At 39.2% G+C, this 19,231-nt stretch overlaps 1 protein-coding gene across 2 annotated transcripts; it reads right to left on the bottom strand.

Annotated features, from left to right (window-relative positions):
• Positions 1–1,571: 1,571 nt before the first annotated feature.
• On the bottom strand, positions 1,572–15,738 carry rab11fip5b (RAB11 family interacting protein 5b (class I)). Of its 2 annotated transcripts, XM_083559729.1 has the most exons (6): positions 15,041–15,738; positions 10,142–10,647; positions 8,413–8,977; positions 5,439–7,652; positions 4,001–4,133; positions 1,572–2,106 (listed from the first exon to the last, which is right to left on the bottom strand). In XM_083559729.1, exons 1-6 carry the CDS (start codon positions 15,412–15,414, stop codon positions 1,846–1,848), a joined length of 4,053 nt encoding a protein of 1,350 aa, XP_083415855.1. In that variant the 5' UTR covers positions 15,415–15,738; the 3' UTR covers positions 1,572–1,845. The 2 variants fall into 2 exon arrangements, with proteins under 2 accessions (XP_083415855.1, XP_083415856.1); XM_083559730.1 differs by lacking the exon at positions 5,439–7,652 and having other exon boundaries at positions 15,041–15,660.
• Between the last annotated feature and the right edge of the window lie 3,493 nt (positions 15,739–19,231).

A 19,231-nucleotide genomic window follows, 5' to 3' on the forward strand; every position in this document is an offset into this window, starting at 1 on the left:
GAAACAAGTGATGACTGTAACTGACAAACCTAGTATTAAATCATTTATTCATCAAACCTTTCTGCAACAGTATTCCTTTCTTTAGCATTAAAACACTGATAAACTCACTGCATCTGCAAACATAACGTCTTAATAAATGCTTTTGGGGAAAAAAATGTAAATGAAACATTAGGACAGACAGCTAAATGCAGTGTTAATACTGTATTCAAAATGAAAACAACAAATATATATATATATATATATATATATATATATATATATATATATATATATATATATATATATTGATGTCAAAATAATATTCAGTGACTGTCTGTCAATTAGGAATATTTTTTAACAAAAGCGGTCATCATTACATTCTTCAACAATCTGAATGTAGTCTCCTCCGGTTGCTTAATGGTTATTTTCCTTTGCATGTTTGCCAATCGAACTACTTTTACAGCGAGCAGCTATGGAAATATACAACAGCATGATAAACTACTGTGTGATGCCTAGAATATACTATTATGTCGCTTACATGTAGGTGCTTTTTGGTTCTAAATGCTCAGTTGCAATGATGAACATGCATTTATTTGTATAATATGGAAGAAGCTGACTGTGTTAGACAGCATTGCATAATACAGTGTAGAGTATATCTGTTAGCGATATTTACAGACATATAATGGAAATAGATTATTTTGCATCCAAAATCTTTTGGATAATCAGAACAGAATTCACATTTGCTTAATGGAACATTTTATAATTAGAAGACCGACCTGAGAATTTGTAATTAATTGAAGCGCTTGAAAGCACGTAAGTGGACGTTTCACTGAAGTGCTCATGGAAGACGAGAAAAGCAGCAAGATTTTGGAAAAAAGTATTTCAGCTATAGCATGTAAGCTATAATGGATACTACACAGATTGTTCTAAGAAGCCATTGATAAGGATCTGAAATGCAGAAAAGCTTAAGGATCACAATGGAACATCATAGAAATACAATATATGGGCAATTGTTTGTTCAAACCTAGACACCACACTTATATGTGGGCCTTCCCCAAACCGTTGCCACAATATTGGAAGCACACAATTGTATACAGTAGATGGTCTTTGCAATCAGTAGCGTTATCATCTCTTTTTTACTGTAACATTGGAACTAAACCTGCTCCAGTATGGCAATGCACAAAGCATGAACACACATCTCACCCTAGGGCTTCTCAACAGGCATGATTGCCTGACTTCAATAAATCTCTTTAACAGGCAAATGCCCACAGACACACCCCAAAATATAGTGGAAGCAGTCAAGAGTGTAAGTTATTATAACAGCAAAAAAGAAGCTAAATCTGAAATTATGCAAAAACAAAACAAAAAATCAAAACACATATGAGTATAATTATCAAGTGTATATTAACTTTTGACCTTGTAATGTATACTGTATGTCTTTCCTTACTATTTTGTTCAGTTTGGTGTTTACAACCACTTACAAGCAAACAGATAATCCTGCAGTGCTTGTGTACAAGAGCAATGAATAGTACTACTAGTCCTTCTCTTTAGGCAGTGTTTGATTTGTAGTGTGTGGTGTATTTTCTTATTGATTTTTAGTTTTGAATACCTTTCATAGATGCAAATTAATACTGTTTGAATTCTGTAATAGAAACATTTTATGCGGCAAAACCTACAGTGGAAATATTCTAGTGAGAAACATGAAAAACCACTCGTCGAATAACGTTTCAAACTCTGGCCCTGAGTCGTCCACATATTGTTCAAAATGATGTTTGCAAAGCTTGGGGGTATGTCAGTGAACAGGACAGTACTGTGACTAGATGGCAAATGGGTGAAAACGTCAGCTGTAGTAAAGCGAAGCACACATCATTTGGGCCGGGCGCGCACCTGCAGCAAGGTGGGTGTTTGCTCCATGATGCGCACCAGCAGCTTGTCGATGTAGTCCTCCAGGTCTCGCACCTGGACCTTTAGTTTCTTCAGCTCAGCCTCACGCTTCTCCAAAAGCGTGGCCTGGAGCTCTGACTCAGCCCGCTGCCTCTCCGCATCAATCTCCTGTTGCAGCAATAGTGCAATCAGCTCCATGTTACTCATAGTCTGGTAGTGAGTGTGGGCTTCTGATATGAACACCTGATACACAAACACAGCACATTAGGGCAAAGCTAGGATGTATGGTAGATTAATGAGATCAGTCTGTCTGGTTAGTGCATAAATAAACTTTTTTTCCCCTTTTGATTTCATGCCATGTGCTCTGTTTGCTACTTTAAAAAATTAATGCACTGTTTATGGGTCATATTAATTTGGCTGCTAAAAATGAAAAACAATATTCGAAATGACACACCTTCAATACAGTTATGTGTCTGGGAAACAAAAAGACATACAAAACCATTTTCCAATTCCTGGGGAACCTTATAAATGAGTATGAATACAAATAAGGGTGAATTCTTTATTTGTTTGATTTAGTACACACACACACACACACACACACACACACATGCACACACACACACACACACACACACACACACACACACACACACACACACACACACACACACACACACACACACACACGTGCACACACATTGCCTGGAGACAAGGGAGCAAATTGGGTCATGTTTTCTAGGTGGGAGGGATGGAACACATTCTTTCTAGTCAATCAGATTGACACTAATCAGCTGTAAGAGACTATAAGCTAATGTATGCAGAAGAGGGTACAGTGGGTATTTCTCTGAGTGGTGCACTGAACTGTGACCTATCCTGCCCATCAGTTTAAAAAGTTGCACTCAGCTGGCTTTGTGTGCCTCAGCTGGTAGGTGTTATATGATATCAAAAACCTAGCTCATGAAAGGGAAATTGGTAGAGGACCAATTTGAGGGGAAGTAATTTTATATTTCAGCACCGTTTTTTATCCGTTTTTAATTCTCAGGTATAATGTTAAATGTTATGTTATAGCACAAGTACCAAAAGTAAAAATGTCTTTCTATATGTACAATCAATGCAAATACATTCTGACTTAATTTGAGCCTGAATAGTCTTTAAGTGTAATTCTGCCACTCTTTTATTATCTGAAATGATTTGGTATTACATTTATCCTTAGATTGGTTTTCTACAAATAAAAATTTTAATAAATGCTATAAAAGTTTATATGAGTAGCACAGAATATAAAAATCAGTAAGTACTGCAAGTACTCACACCAAGTAATCCAAAAAGCGAAGAGCTGTTCAGTTCTACAGAAGCCTCTGGTCAGTGTTTCAGAGATTCGTGTAAAAAGTCACTAGTAGGAACTGGTTTTCTCTTTAAATCTTGAATTTTCCACAATGATGTTATTAATGTTACCAGAGGCAGAAAGAGTAATAAAATATTCTATTTAAAAAAACTACTGTTGATTGAACAACATTTTATTTAAGTACAAGTAAAGTTACCAGTCTAAAAATCTACTAAAGTAAAAGCAAAAAAGAAGCTAATTTAAAATGTACTGAGTTACTTTTTAAACAGTGGGGGTGGGGTGGTGGGTATCATGGACCCACTACAGTCCATGACTTGAGTCTAATGCGAGTTATGCACTTTCACAGCAAAAAAAAAATCTCCAGTTATAAGCTCATTTATGATGAGAGAAATCGCAAATGCAGATTCAGAATTCAGAGTGAATGCACGCATTGAAAACTTTTGATTCGAGAGCTTTTCACTTTCAGCATCTGTCTTGCCTGTCTCCATCTTTCTTTACTGTGAGTTTAGCGCGTTTGTTCTCCTGCCCATCAACCAATCAGTGCAGTCGTTTCTGGGGCACGATTTTTTCCCCCCTTGTACTATTTTTATTTTTTTACTCAGTAACAGATATGATTTAAAATGTAGTTAAGTACAATACTTCAAACAGAACCTACTTAAGTAAAAGTAAAATGACAGCTTTTGAAAACTATAAAAAGTAAAAGTACACAAAAAACCTCAATTACAGTAACACAGGTACAGCATGCTACCAGCCTCTGAATGCTAAGATTTTGTAAAATCGGAAAGCCTGCACTACCTGTGTTTTTTCCGGTTCAGCCATGGTCTGCTGTGTGGCGCGTCCAGGATGGATGGAGGAACGCAGCTTCTCCAAAACCGATTTCTTCTCTCCTGGTACTGCTGGGTTGGCCAGAGGCTTCACTGGATGGGGGCTGAATGAACAGCAATAACAATGTGAAATCAGGCATTTTATTGTATTACCAATTATAACATTAGGCGCTTTATGCTTTTAATATATGGGTAAACAAGTGATGCAAAATATCAATAGAGACTGTTAGTGATTTATGACTTGTTGATTTGTGATATGTAAGGTTTCAGCAGTGCTGACTGCTGAGAAAGTATAAGAAAATAGTCAGTCGCACTGAAATACATTTAATATCTGTAAACTGCATATGCACTTTCTTTCATTGTGTTTCCTGATCAATCTGAAACATCCTCAGTAAGCGATCTAGATCAGGCATCAAAATTATGTGTGTGAAAACTGTAGTCATAATTAGGGAAGCACCAGCTTATTATGAAGTGCTGAAGTGCCATATATGATGTTATGCGAATATGAATGTGATTTACTGCCGCTACATTCTGTCAAGCACAGGAAATACATCATCTTTAACATTAATGTTTGACTGATGCATGACAGGTATTTCACAGAAGCAGAAGATGGAAAGCAGGCTTGGCATCTGTATGGATATCAGTGCTGCATAGTATCAAGTATCTACCTATACATACAGGCTTGATGTTGATATTCTATCATAAAAATGTAACTTTAAAAAAAATATCAATATATTGTTAATATAGCAATATATTATCAATATTAATGCCAATATATCATAATGGATTTTAAAATGTATCTGTAAATAATAAGGCTTAGCAAATCATAATCACAATATTAAGCAGCATTTTGCTTGTATTGTGCAGTCTCAGTGGCTTGATTGACATCTTAATTGACGTGATCTAAACTCTTCTATTGGAATCCCTAACTTGATCACATTCTTGTTTTTTTAATCTAGCAACACCATTTAAAGACAGACTGTATATGATATGTTTATGATACAGTGAAACAGATGCGCGAATAATAAGAAGCAAAAACTGGAGGCAACGAAAAACAAATCAAGCCGAAAGAGAAAACCAGCAAAATAATCTATCACATGAGCAATGCTGAACTTAGCATTGTAGCAGAGATGGACAAAGAAAGACCAGAATAGAACAAACCAAATTAGATAGAGATATTGAAGAAACAAAAGCTAATTCCTGGATAGTGTGTATATATATATATATATATATATATATATATATATATATATATATATATATATATATATATATATATATATATATATATATATATATATTCATGTATGTAACCCTGTCCTCCTGCACCTGGGTGTCAGAATGGAGTGTGTGTCTCAAGTGAGGGAGGAAAGGAGCAGTGATAACACTAGGAGGCTCTGAGGTCTCACCTGCTCTCCTCAGCGGGAGGGCGACTGCTAGCCGATTCTGCCTCCTCTGGGGTAAGTGTGTGCTTTGCAGTGGACTGCAGCTGGAGTGAGGAGGTAATGTTGGAGGCTTCAGCCAGAGAGCTTCCCAAGCCGGGCCTTGCAGGTGGATAATGCATAAGTGGGGACAGGCTGGGATCAGAAGTGGCATTAGGATGGGAGAAAAAAGGGGATGAACTTGTATGCCCAATAAGGTCTGAGTGTGAAATTTTGGCTGAACTGATTTCAGAGCTGACTGTTGGTAAAACTGCACTGGGGTCTGTCTTGGGGGAGTTTGTATTTGATCGTGTTCTGGTGCGCGCTGATCTAACTTCAATGTTGGAAGGGCTTCTTGAGCCTCTTGGTGCTACTCGAGCATGCAAATCCTCAAAACTGATGCAGTCTGTAAGAGTCAAAGGTGACTCAGTGTTTGTGTGACTCTCTGAAACAGGAACATTGGGCATATTTGCTTCTAGCTTGAGTTCAGCTGTTTTAGTCTTAATCTTGTCATAAATCAGACAGCATTTAACTTCATGAGGCACATCAGAGCCTGCATTGTCTTCTGTTGCCTTAGGTTTAAGCTTTTCTGTCATGCTTCCGTCATCCCTGTCTCGTTGTGGGATTGTTTGTGGACTAACAGAGCACTCTTTGTGATTGGGATCCTCTGATTCAACCCTTAAGGTGAAATTTGTATGTGGTTGGATGCTGTGTTGTTCTAAGTTTTCACAGTGTTTTTCATAATCTTCATTGGTAAACTTTTCACTTGTAATAACATCAGTTTCTGGAATTTCCTTACGGAATATTGATTCAAGCTCTGCCTTCCTGTTTAATAAATCTTGACACTGGGTTGATGCCTTATTGCTCTCTTTAGCTATCATGCCAAAGGTAGTCTGGTTCACATCTGAAGCTGAGCTGTCACAATCAATAAAAGCAAACTCAGAAGTGTCATTTGTGTTATTATTATTGGAATCTGGATTAGTGATGACCTCAGCAGTTATTGTGTTCCCAAAGGGCTTCAGTTCAAAGGAAGATTCAGGATTTAGCTGGACCTGAAAGTCACTGCACAGTGATTCACTCACAGTCGTATCACAGTCTGAGAGGCAAAATGGAATACTGGGCACAGTGTGATCACTTGCAGAATGCAGGGAGTTTTCCTGTATGTGTTCATACTTATAATGTGAATTCGTTGAAGCAATTTTTAAGCCTCCCTCAGTCCAAATTTTCTCTTGACAATTTTGCAAAATGTTTAGATTTTCATCTTTGTGCATTCGAACAGTATTTGCAGACAGACAAACATTCACATCCTGGTCCAGAATAACGCAGTTCATGTCTTTATCTAAATGAGAAACTTTGGTGTTTGCATCTCTATGTCTCTCTCTATGTCGTACTGAGGCCAAATCTGTCTGGAAGAGCAGGCAAGCTTCTTTTTGGACTGCAAGCTCCTGTGCCCTGTCAAGCCAGCCATCTGAGCACCTCTCTTGAAAGGAAAGCGGGGTCCTCACTGGCCTTCGTGAGGTTAAGGCAGGCAGGTTACAGTCATTGAAGATTCGTTCGTCAACCCTGGGTTTAATACTGCAAGATTCTACAGGATAAGAGTTAGGAGGTGAAGGAGGAATTGGGGCTGAGGGTGGTCGAGTAGGTGTCCCAACTGGTGATTTAAGACGGCTACTGGCCAAAGCCTCAAATTCATCCCATTCCCCTCGACTCTTGGACAAAGGATGCCCTGCTTGCACTGCATTATCGGAGTTCACAGTGGCTGTCTCTGGTGTCCCAGACATTAAGGTAGGAAGAGAACTCTGCCTAGCTACACTCCGAGGCCTCTCTCTTTTTATAGACATTTTGTTTGGTGTGGTATTATGAAAAGTGCTTGGAAAGCCACACTTCAGAGGGAATGCTGGGTAATGGCTGTATGTTGAGTTACTGGAAATCGCAGGAGGAGATTTCAAAGCTTCTTCAGCTATGAGATCCTCAAAAAAAGGGTTCCTTTGCAGTCGTGTGAGAAAAGGGTTGGTAGGGGAAATAGAGGGTGGTGGAGGTGAAGGATGAGTGAATGGATTAGAGTGAGGGCCAACAGAAGAGGACGACTTATGGCTAGAAGCACAAACTAGAGAAAGAGAGTGTGGTGGTACAGTGGGGTAGCAAGGAGAGAGGGAAGTGGATGTTTCTGGGCTGCTTTCTACTTTAGGAGGAACTCCCAGCCTGTGGAGGGAATGCACAAGTAGTCCTCTTAGTCATATCCAAGCGTTAGGGCCATAACCGCTACTAAAGGGATTTATAAAAAGATTGTCTTGATAAAAAAAAAAGTTGAAACATAATTCTAATGCTTAAGGTTTAGATTGGTTTTATGGAGTTGACTTTTTTTGACATTTTGTAGCATGGCATGATTTAAACCGTCTCTTTGAATGATTTAATCAACACTAAAATATCTGAATTAAAACAATGTCCATTCCTGTTACATAAAAATGCTGAAAACAACCTGACAGAAAACTTTTGCTCATGAGTTTAAATGTAATGGAGGTGTAAACTATAACAAAAACAGTAAAAAAATTTGCTCATTGTTTATTAAAATAAAATTACTTAGCAATATAATATCAAAATACATAAAAAAGGAAAAAAGAAAAAAAATGAAGAGTAATACATCTTCAATGTGTTCATGCACAAACAATACAAAAATATAATAAAATGATCTATAATGTAGCCATAATGAATGCTTTCTTTTGCCAATATATATATAACTGAAAATGTTTGCAGCACATGACTGATACAAGGCAAAGATGTAAAGCATTAAAGGATGTGAACAGTTCCTGTATATCCACTGAGATAATGTTTTGAAGACTACATACTATAAACCTGTTTAAACACTTATAGAGAACAAAGATTTAGAGATAAGTCTACCCTGATCAGGCAGTCGATATGTTTGGATTCTTTGTAACTTAAGTGCTTAAGCACCATCACTCACCTTGGCTTGTTTTGCCCGTCACTGGAACCGAACCATCCACGCATACGTCCCTCCTGACCCTGCTCAGTTTTAGATGGGAGTGAGTCGCTTCTTCCACTAGAGAACAAAGTCTTCCTCAGCTTCTTCCCTTTATCTGAGACATCAGTAGCCGAAGAAGCCATCACCAGGGGTGCAGTTGCATGCACTGGCTTCCCCACTGAGGTGGTGAATCCCTCTGTAAGTGCTGAGCAACCGTCACCATCTCCCTCAAGCTCCCTTTTGCTCTTGTCCATAGAGCTACGTCTTTGTGTCTCTTCACTGCGGCGTGTAAGATTCTGCAGCGAGCGTGATAAAGGAGAGCATTTCTCTAGTAGCGTGCGTTTGATTGGCAGATTCCCTGGTGTTTTGGAGTAGACGGGTTCGGCGTAAACATGGCTGCCATTGATGCAGAGAGTAGACTTAGAGAGCAGGATATTTTGGCCCTTTACACTCTCTACAGCCGTACTGGGACGTGAGGCAACTGTGATCTTACTAGCCTCATCGCTGTGTGCACGCTTGTGGGTCATTACTTTAGGAGCTGTGAACACTGCATGGACAGAGCGAGAAAACAGAAGACAGAAAGTTTAAACACAGAGTGTGCTAAAGCACAAAGAGTACACATTTAACAAAGCATAGCAAACAAAATCTGACTGAAGTACTGTCAAGGATTTGTAAATCTACCACTAATTGATTATATATATCTGACTGACTATCACTTTTTTCAATACATCTGAGAGAAAATATAGCAACATAAAAACAAAACAAGTACACTGACAAAGGATCACTAATGTTGTGAATTCTCTTCCGTTAAGTGCAAGTGGCAAGTGTGCAGCGGTGTAAGCAACTAACGTGGGGCAGCAAATATGTACGAACTGAATATAGCTACCTATGTACAGCGCCACACTAGCTGTGCAGCAGAGCACAGTCACACTATCACTGATGCCGTGCAGGAAAGTCTGTGAAGCTAAAACTACCTCAAGCACATTAGGCTGTGAATATGGATATTCTTGTGTAATACATAGTCAAATTCTGCCAAATCGGATGACTCCAACTCTCTGACCATTGTTCTGCTGTGGCCAATAACATATTTGAAAGTTGGGGCAATCCCCAACAATTACTATATTTTAATACAATAAATAAAAGTCTTATGCTAAAGGTTAGCAAAATGTTTAAAATGCTGTCTAGATGGCAATCTTGCTGCAAATCAGGTTGAATGAACCTTATAAACGAGCTGTAACTAACTTCTACTCTATTTATTGCCGGCTACTTGTTTCTTAAAAGACATTGCTTGATTTTATTTAAACCAAATTGATTGAATATATTGTATTGTAGTTATGTGGTCAACTTTTAATTGCTTATATTGGTCTTGCCAATTTCTCTATAACATTTCTAAATGCGTGGTGTGTCCAATCCTTATTACAGGTGGTACGTATCAGGTGGTACCCATATTGTTTTTTATTTTTTTATATTTTTTTTTATTAAACATGTTTTTGTTTTTGAAGAATTAGTAATAGATAATTAGTTATATTCTGCCAGCATTGGAACTTTCGTCGAACACTATATTTTAATTAACAGATATGGAATATTTGATATTCTCTGGGTACCAGATAATTGTACAATCTGTAAGGACTGCTCCTGCACCTACTGTAAAAAAAACATGTTGCCCTTCAAATTAACGGCACTAAATCTATCTGTTCCCAAAGTGTCCTACCCTTTACTCCACTGTCGGAGTCAGTGCGGAAAGGATCCGCGACTCTGGTGCTGTAGACAGGTGTGCTGCATAGCTCAATGGGAACAAAAGGATCCCCTGCTGATGACGCCATGCTGCTTTCTGAAGCCAATGAAGAACAGGATTGTGTGTCTGAGTTCTTTCGCAACTTCCCCTTCAGAAAGAAGCCCTTCACCTTGCTCTTGCCTTCATCACTACACTCCTCTTGTACTTGGTCCTCTCCACCACCATCCTCCTGGAAATGCTGACTCGTTGAGCTTGACAAAGCGGCATAGCGTCCGGGGAGGATGGCTGAGGTTGACTCCACGTCTCCTCTTTTCTTGCCTGTGACACGGTCTCTCAACTTGCCAAAGGCTGAGCGAGGTTTGTCCTGGATGGTCAGATCATACATGCTGGCTGTCATGTTATTGCGAGTGAACTGGATGGTAAGTTGCAGCTCTCCTCGCTCTTTCTCCTTTCTTCCAGCTTTAGAGTGCAACTTTAGCCACCTGTACCAGAGACACCAAGCACACACATTTTAAATCAGACTCTGTAATATTTCATGGAAAGTGCATTTAGAAAAGCTCCATATCCCTTTACTCTTTTATTATTTGAAATGAACAGGCTTACTCTAAGATGGATGACCAATTGAAATTATAGTCTTTCCTCATGGCTCTCTGGTTCGATTCGAGTGCAAGTTTAATCCTATGCCAAGTTTCGCATATTCTCTCTCTGTCTGTATGGGTTTCTTCTACATTCTACAGTAATCTCCTACACTATATGGACAAAAGTATTGGGGCACAGATTTGTTATATAGGATGACGTTACATGCAGTAGCAATACATTTTTCCTTTACTTAAACTAGAAAAGCGGATGTTCAAAAAGTACAAAAGCAACACGAATCGTATGGTCAGGTGTGCACAAACTTTTTTCCATATAGTCTATGTCCCTGTAGTAGGATTAGCTATGTTAAAGGACACCTACACATTTATAATATATATGTGTGTGTGTATGCAGTATGCCCTGCAATGGACTGGCACTCCTCCCAGGGTGTATTTCCACCTTGACAAGTAGATGAATAAACATTTCACATTGTACATAAAGTTAGTCCAAATGGATTTAGAGATTTTTTCTCTGAAGAACCTCTCAAACTTAATCAAACTAGACACAGAACATTGTTGATATTTTCAGGATTTTCTAGATGTGTTTAAGTTTAGCCTATGGCTGGGTCACTAAGACTTGTTTTTAACACACCAGCTGTCGATTATTTTAGCAATCGAGCATTCTACTGATTATTTAATTGATTATTCGAGTAATCAGATAAGAAGAACTTTTTCTTAATTAAAGAGCAATACTAAATATACAAGAGAAAATAAGACGGGTCTTTTCAAATAAACAATTAATTTGTGTCCTTCTTAGAAATATTAACATTTTTATTGCTAAAATTGCATACAGGAATACCTGTGAATACGAAACCGTTTTAGTGCATTGAATTACATCAACATGCAAATACAAATTTATAAATAAAAATAAAAATAATTATTTTGTTAAATTAAAATTTTCTTTGGCCTGACTCTTCAATTCACCCATTCGCATTTTTTGTATTTAAATTACTCAAAGAATCTTTTAGCCTTACACCCCTGTATAATTGCTCTGTTGGAAGGGAAAACATCTGTAAAATCAAAGCTCCAGAATGTTTTTAATCAGCTTTTACCTCAATAGTATTTGTGTGTTTGATATCTTAATCTTTTGCCCCCCCAAAAAAACGGTACAATGCTACCACTACTGTGCCTCAATTTAGGCATGAAATTAGCCCAGTATTGTTCAGTCCTGGCTACTTTAGGATGCACTGCTTGGCATTCAGACCAAAGTCTTTAATCTTAGTTTCCTCATTTTATAGGCTCTGGTTTCACATGACCCAAAAGTCCTTTAGATGCATTATGGTAAAATCCAATCAAGATGTCATCTGTCTTTCACTCAGGTCTCTGTCTTTTCACTCCCTTCACCACACAGGACCTCTTTGGTTCCATCACAGTGACCTTTATGGTTTTTGGTTACTTCCTTGACTAAAAAGCCTTTCTTTCCTGTTTGCTTGTCTGAAACTTTAGAAAAAGTCTCAGTGGTTCTGAAGCTCTCTGTGTAACAGCGTGTCAAACCTGCAGACATTTTTCAATACTTTTTCCAAAATGATTGCCTCAACACAATACAGTCTCTGTGCTTTATGCAGAATTCCTTTCACCTTATGGCTTACAATTTGCTCTAATATGAACAATTATGTGTGAAAAAATGCGAAAAAACACAGAGATGTTCGTCTGAATTGCCCCACAAAACACTAACAAAGAGATCCACACACAGGAACCTCAGCTAAAACTATGTTCCATGTACTAATCTTCTAGACACAACTTTTGATGACAATCGTGATAAAGAGATCTGTTAAAGTAAAGATAATAGAACTGTTCTGCATTTGTATGATGCCTCCATGCTGCTTCGATGTGGAAATGTGAATTGCATTGTATTGCTAAAACATTTTTTGTCATTCATGAAACCCTCTGGCAAAAGTGTTTGACTTTAATCTGCTCCCTAGGAGATAATAAACAGAATCAGGTAAAAAGATGACCTAAAGCAACAGAAACGTATGAACTCTTATAGCCAAACATAAATCATAGCTCAGTCCATATAGAGGAGGGTCTCTGACACACTGCATTTATGTAGCAACGTGCCTTTGTTCGTGGTTCAGTGTTCCAAGTATTTCCTCCACTTCCGGCCTCATACAGAGCTCCTCAAAGGAGCACAAATTTGACACGTGCAAAGGCCAACACAAATGACGAGAGAGAAAAAGTGAGTGAAAAAAAGAGAAAACAGGGGTGGGTCTGCTATGAAACAAAATTCAAGCCAGATGTTTGCATTGTTTCTTCCCTCCTACACCACTGTCTGCTGACTGACGATACTGTGGGAAAGGTTGGATCTTCCCCTTGTTTCCCTACACATGACTTAGTCATTCAGGAACAGTGTAGGCCCTGATAGCCATGACAGAGGAACCAACACTCTGTATTCCTGACTGTTCCCTTGTAAACACAGCAAATGCTTTCACAATAGCCAAAGAGGCACAGCCGGAAATAAGGGAAATATTACATCACAACTTTGATTGGTTTTCCCAGGCAAATCTTGATCATTGTCAGTCCAGTAACAGACAGTTCTAGGTTAAGTGTGTGCTACTTTTTAAAAACACAGCAGTGGCAATGTAAAAAAGGAAACTAATATGTCTTTAGTAACTGGTTACACTGGTGGTGACGGATCTTAAGTCTGTCCTGGGAACATTGGCAATACAGCCTGGATAGGATGCCATTTCATTACAAGTCACACACACACAAACACACACACACCATACATTCGCACACTCATTCACACATACTCAAAAAGGGGTATACGAGCCACTTTGTTGGAAACTTTCCATCAATATTTGAGAACTGAATGGAAATCCAAACAGAGGAGGAACATGAACAATGCCAAACAGATAGCAACACAAGGTGAGAATTGACCTTGGGCAGCGTACCTGAAATACATTATTGGTTCAATAATATTTTTGCTGTCCACACATACATGGTGTTGCAGATGATGGCATTTAGAGCCAAGGAAAATCATTGTAGTTTAGGATGAGCCCTGAAAAAAAGTGATAGAGAATTTATACTGATGAATTGTGAATGATTTAACTTTGGGTCAGCTTTGATTTCACAATGGCATTAAGGCTGATTTATTGGTTAGCTTTTAGTACATGAAAACAACAGTAATTCAGAAAAAAAGAGCATCTGAAGTAAACCATGATACAGCATAACTGTGTTATTTGTTTGCTAGCTCAATGCAGTGATAGCTTTTCTCACTTTTGCTTTTAAAGGCTTTAGCCTAAAGGCCCCAGTGGCATAGATTTAACTGTCTTTCAATAAATAAAGCTCAGTCATCCTGACGGTGAAAAAAAAGAAACAAAAAACAAACATAGCCATATCAGAATGCCTCCGATTACTGCATATAAACAAAAAAAGGACGGATTAAGAGAGAAAAATGATTTAAGATAGCAGATGCATTATTGCGTACTGCTATGCGGGAGAACATGCAGGTGCATGTTTAGTGAATGCTTGATGCTGTAATGTTCCCAGAACACACCGGTACAGGCTGTGCTGAGGCCAGCACTGCGCCAACACACCGCTGAGCACGGGTCTGTCTGAGCTCGGCTGTTACTCTACCCTTTCCAGACATTATCATCTGTATCCCACATGCAAATACAGACAAGTCTTATAGTCAGTTTTTGACAGGTTTTTCACTTTTGTTTCCTTGTAAGTGTCTGTCCAGCTGTGACATGAAAGTACAGCCCTTTTTAGCCAAACATAACAGCTTAGCAAAAAAGAAACAGATACAAAGCTTTAAAATTATGAGTTTTTTTTTGTTTCTTTTGGTAATTAGTAATGGAAAGAAATTGTAAAGTGTATTTACAGGACAAGATCTGGTTTGTTCCTTGATTACAAAAGTGAATGTGCACTTGGCTGAAAAATGTCTCTCTGCTTTGATCTTATTCTTCTGTTATGCTATTATTATTTAAACGAACCAATCAGAATCCATACAGTCTGACCATTCTGCATAAAGAAACAGAAATGTGAGGTCAGAGTTGGGGGTAACATGTTATTTGTGGAGTAGCAGCCTGTACCACCCATGTGTAAATATGCTGAGAGCAGCTGCTGCAACAGAAACAGTGTCGGTGACTTGCTTTTGCTGGATGTTACAATGACTTATGTGTTTGCTATTGAAGGCAGTTATGAGTTTTGGACCAGTCTGCACCTAGTAAAATAGATCATGCATGAGTAAGTCTGTGGAGGAATTTCTGAAGCATGTGCGACTTATTTCACCACTCACTCGTTCCTAGGGCACGTTCCTCCCTGAAACACCTTATCCAAAGGCACCACGGCTTCCCCTAGAAACACGTCGAGTCCGATGAGAACCCTGAGCATGACGGTGAGGATCAGATTCCCACTGCTGGGCGGATGCGCTCCCACACACTCCAGCAGGCCGGGCTGCAGCTCTAAGGAACATTCCTCGTTCCACCCGGGCTCGGCCGCTTTCTCCGCCAGTCCCGTCGTGTACTTCTGCTTCCCCAGCTGGATAACGGTGTAGACATAGCGGCTGCCCTGCTTGCCCTTGGTCCGTAGCGCCCTGGCCCGAAGCACGGTCACGTTGACGTGCGTAGGAACCCATCTCTGATCTTCATCATCCAGGCTGATCAAAGGCATTGCCCAAAAACTACCAGAAGGTCCTTAAAACCGCTAGAGCACTGTCCCTGCAACTATGCGTGTCTCCAAAACATCTGCATTATCCTCCTCCAGAGCACTGTAGAGAGACGAGAAGAATCCTCACCGCTGCTCATACAAATCACACCAACAAATAACCAACAGCAGAGTCGCAGCTTTCTGCAGCACCCTGATTACTGTGTTTTGACAGCAGCTAAATCCGGCCCGCCCTCATACTCTCTCTCTCTCTCTCTCTCTCTCTCTCTCTCTCTCTCTCTCTCTGTCTCTCTCTCTCTCTCCACACACACACACACACACACACACACAGTGTTGGCCTGCTGTACAGCAGCACTCTGTAGATTTAAAGAGAAATGCAGCAGATTTTTTTTCCAGGATTCAATCCATTCACAGTCAATCAGAAATGTGTGCAGCTCATCCTTTCCAGTTTCCCAAACAAAACCCCAGAACATTTGGTTCTCCTTTGTTTTGTTTGTTTTTGGAAACAATTTTATATGAGAATGTTCCATTTTGGTTAACAAACCCAGCTGGTCTCACGCGCTCTCTCTCTCTCTCTCTCTCTCTCTCTCTCTCTCTCTCTCACTCACTCACTCACTCACTTACTATATACACTCACCGACCACTTTATTAGGTACACTTTATTAGGTCCAACTGCTCGTTAACGCAAATTTATCATCAGCCAATCACATGGCAGCAACTCAATGCATTTAGGCATGTAGACATGGTCGAAACGATCTGCTGCAGTTCAAACCGAGCGTCAAAATGGGGAAGGAAGGTGATTTAAATGACTTTGAACGTGGCATGGTTGTTGGTGCCAGACGGGCTGGTCTGAGTATTTCAGAAACTGCTGATCTACTTGGATTTTCACGCACAACCATCTCTAGGGTTTACAGAGAATGGTCCGAAAAAGAGAAAATATCCAGTGAGCGGCAGTTCTGTGGGCGCAAATGCCTTGTTGATGCCAGAGGTCAGAGGAGAATGGCCAGACTGGTTCGAGCTGACAGAAAGGCAACAGTAACTCAAATAACCACTAGTTACAACTGAGGTATGCAGAAGAGCATCTCTGAATGCACAACACGTCGAACCTTGAGGCGGATGGGCTACAGCAGCAGAAGACCACACCCGGTGCCACTCCTGACAGCTAAGAACAGGAAACTGAGGCTAAAATTCGCACAGGCTCACCAAAAGTGGACAATAGAAGATTGGAAAAAACGTTGCCTGGTCTGATGAGTCTCGATTTCTGCTGCGACATTCGGATGGTAGGGTCAGAATTTGGCATCAACAACATGAAAGCATGGATCCATCCTGCCTTGTATCATCAGTTCAGGCTGGTGGTGGTGGTGTAATGGTGTGGGGGATATTTTCTTGGCACACTTTGGGCCCATTAGTACTAATTGAGCATCGTGTCAACGCCACAGCCTACCTGAGTATTGTTGCTGACCATGTCCATCCCTTTATGACCACAGTGTACCCATCTTCTGATGGCTACTTCTAGCAGGATAACGCGCCATGTCATAAAGCACGAATCATCTCAGACTGGTTTCTTAAACATGACAATGAGTTCACTGTACTCAAATGGCCTCCACAGTCACCAGATCTCAATCCAATAGAGCACCTTTGGGATGTGGTGGAACGGGAGATTCACATCATGTCAATTTGGACCGAAATCTATGAGGAATGTTTTCAGTACCTTGTTGAATCTATGCCACGAAGGATTAAGGCAGTTCTGGAGGCAAAAGGAGGTCCAACCCGGTGCTAGTAAGGTGTACCTAATAAAGTGGCCGGTGACTGTATATATATATATATATATATATATATATATATATATATATATATATATATATATATATATCCCTTTATTAGAACTAAGCAGACCAAACCTGTTTTAGCATGACGGTGTAGTGTGCACTAAGTGAGATCAGAGAAGAAATGTTTGCCAAGGTCGATGTAGAAGAACTCAAGTGGCCTTCACAGAGCCCTGACCTGAACAGGATATTCGCTGTTCTAAAGCGAGATAGCTAGCTGGTAGTTAATTATTTTGCAAGGTTATTAATGAATCAATTCTTAGTTTACAGTATTACTGTTGTTTTATGTATCATTTGATGTTACTGTGAAATATTTACAAGTCCAACAAACAATGTATGTATAAAAGAAAAAAAAATACTTGCTGTATTGTTGTGGTTTCCAACAGTACAAAAAATTGCTTGTATGGTGGTTGTACAAGTGTATGAGGCACAGCAGCACTGCTCAGGACATTTATTTGGAAAATTAATTGAACAAAAGGGCTAGAGGACAATAAAGACAAACTGTGAACAAACCGAGAGCCGTACTCACACACCTACAAAGAGTAAAAAGATAAGAGGCCAATTAAGAACACACAGTGTTTAAAATAACAGTAACACAGTCCAGACACCAGCCTACACATACACACTACCATGCTGCTGTGTCTGGACAATGTCTGTGTCTTGACAATGATTCCCACACCCACAACATGAGCACATTCTAGTGCTCATGTTAGTCCTCACTCTCCAGTGTTTTGTATTGTTTCCAGACTATAATCACACTCTTGATGTCACCCATATGAGGACGGGTTTCCTTTTTGAGTCTGGTTCCTCTCAAGGTTTCTTCCTTATAACATCTAAGGGAGTTTTTCCTTGCACAGTCGCCATGGCTGATCATCAGGGATAAACACATCATTCACCCTAACTGTTCAATTCTGTAAAGCTGTTTTGAGACAATGTCTGTTGTAAAAAAGAGCTATAGAAATAAACTTGACTTGACACCCAAATAATCTTGTCCATGGTGGTTGCATGGTTGTTCCTTTCCTCTAATGGACAGAGCATAGGGAATCTAAAAAAAACTGTACAAAGTGAGCTAGCAATTCAGTCATCAATTATAAGTCTACAAAGTGATCTTTACTCGGTGTGAATAATAAACTGATATCGGAATGTATATAAGGACTGTATATTAGTAATAGGGAGGAGCGGAGACACTCTGAAACACTTTCAAATGCAAATGCAAAAGTGCAACACTCCTATGACTATTAGCATCCTCTGCATGTCTCCAATGCATTGAATAGGAGCTGAAAAACAATGTCAAATATTTAGTCATTTTTTATGCAAATAAAAATAAACAAAAAAAAGACTTTGTGCTTAACTGGTCAGTTTGCATGCCAGATGGCTTAAGAGTGTGGGTTCAGTTGGACCAGTGGTACCAATACAAGTAAATTCAGTTATATAAAAGGTTTGCTAAGTTTGTTAGTTTGGCAGCTCACATTAAGTCAGATATGTTTCTAGCTACATAGATACCTGTCTAACAAAGATGCTTACATAGTACCCTGATTGTTATTTATATAGTGAAAATGTTGAAATCTCCATATATTTTGGCTCATATGATGTAGATTTGTAGATAATTTAACATGTTAAACAGAAGATGTCAGATTTTTTAACATTGGCCCAGGGATAATAATCTGTCTCCTCTGTCTCCTCTGTCTCCTCTGTCTCAGGCACTGCTGCTACCTACAACTCAGTTTATATGGTACCTAAACTGTGGTCATTAGATATAGATTTCTTCTAATTGGATCTCAAAACAGTTTAGATTAATCTTGAATTCAATTCATAATTATTCAACTAAGTAGTATAATATCATTATAAAAAACATTCCAAATAGCTCCACTGTCCCATAATAACAGGAAGATGGAGATTTTATGTAACACACGGAAATGCCTGCGTTACGTAACGCAGTAATCCAAACTATCAGCTGTAAACTTTCTTAACTTCAGATTAAACTACTGATGAGGCGC

This window comes from Silurus aristotelis, assembly GCF_946808225.1.
Source record: "Silurus aristotelis genome assembly, chromosome: 14".
Classification (NCBI taxonomy): domain Eukaryota; kingdom Metazoa; phylum Chordata; class Actinopteri; order Siluriformes; family Siluridae; genus Silurus; species Silurus aristotelis.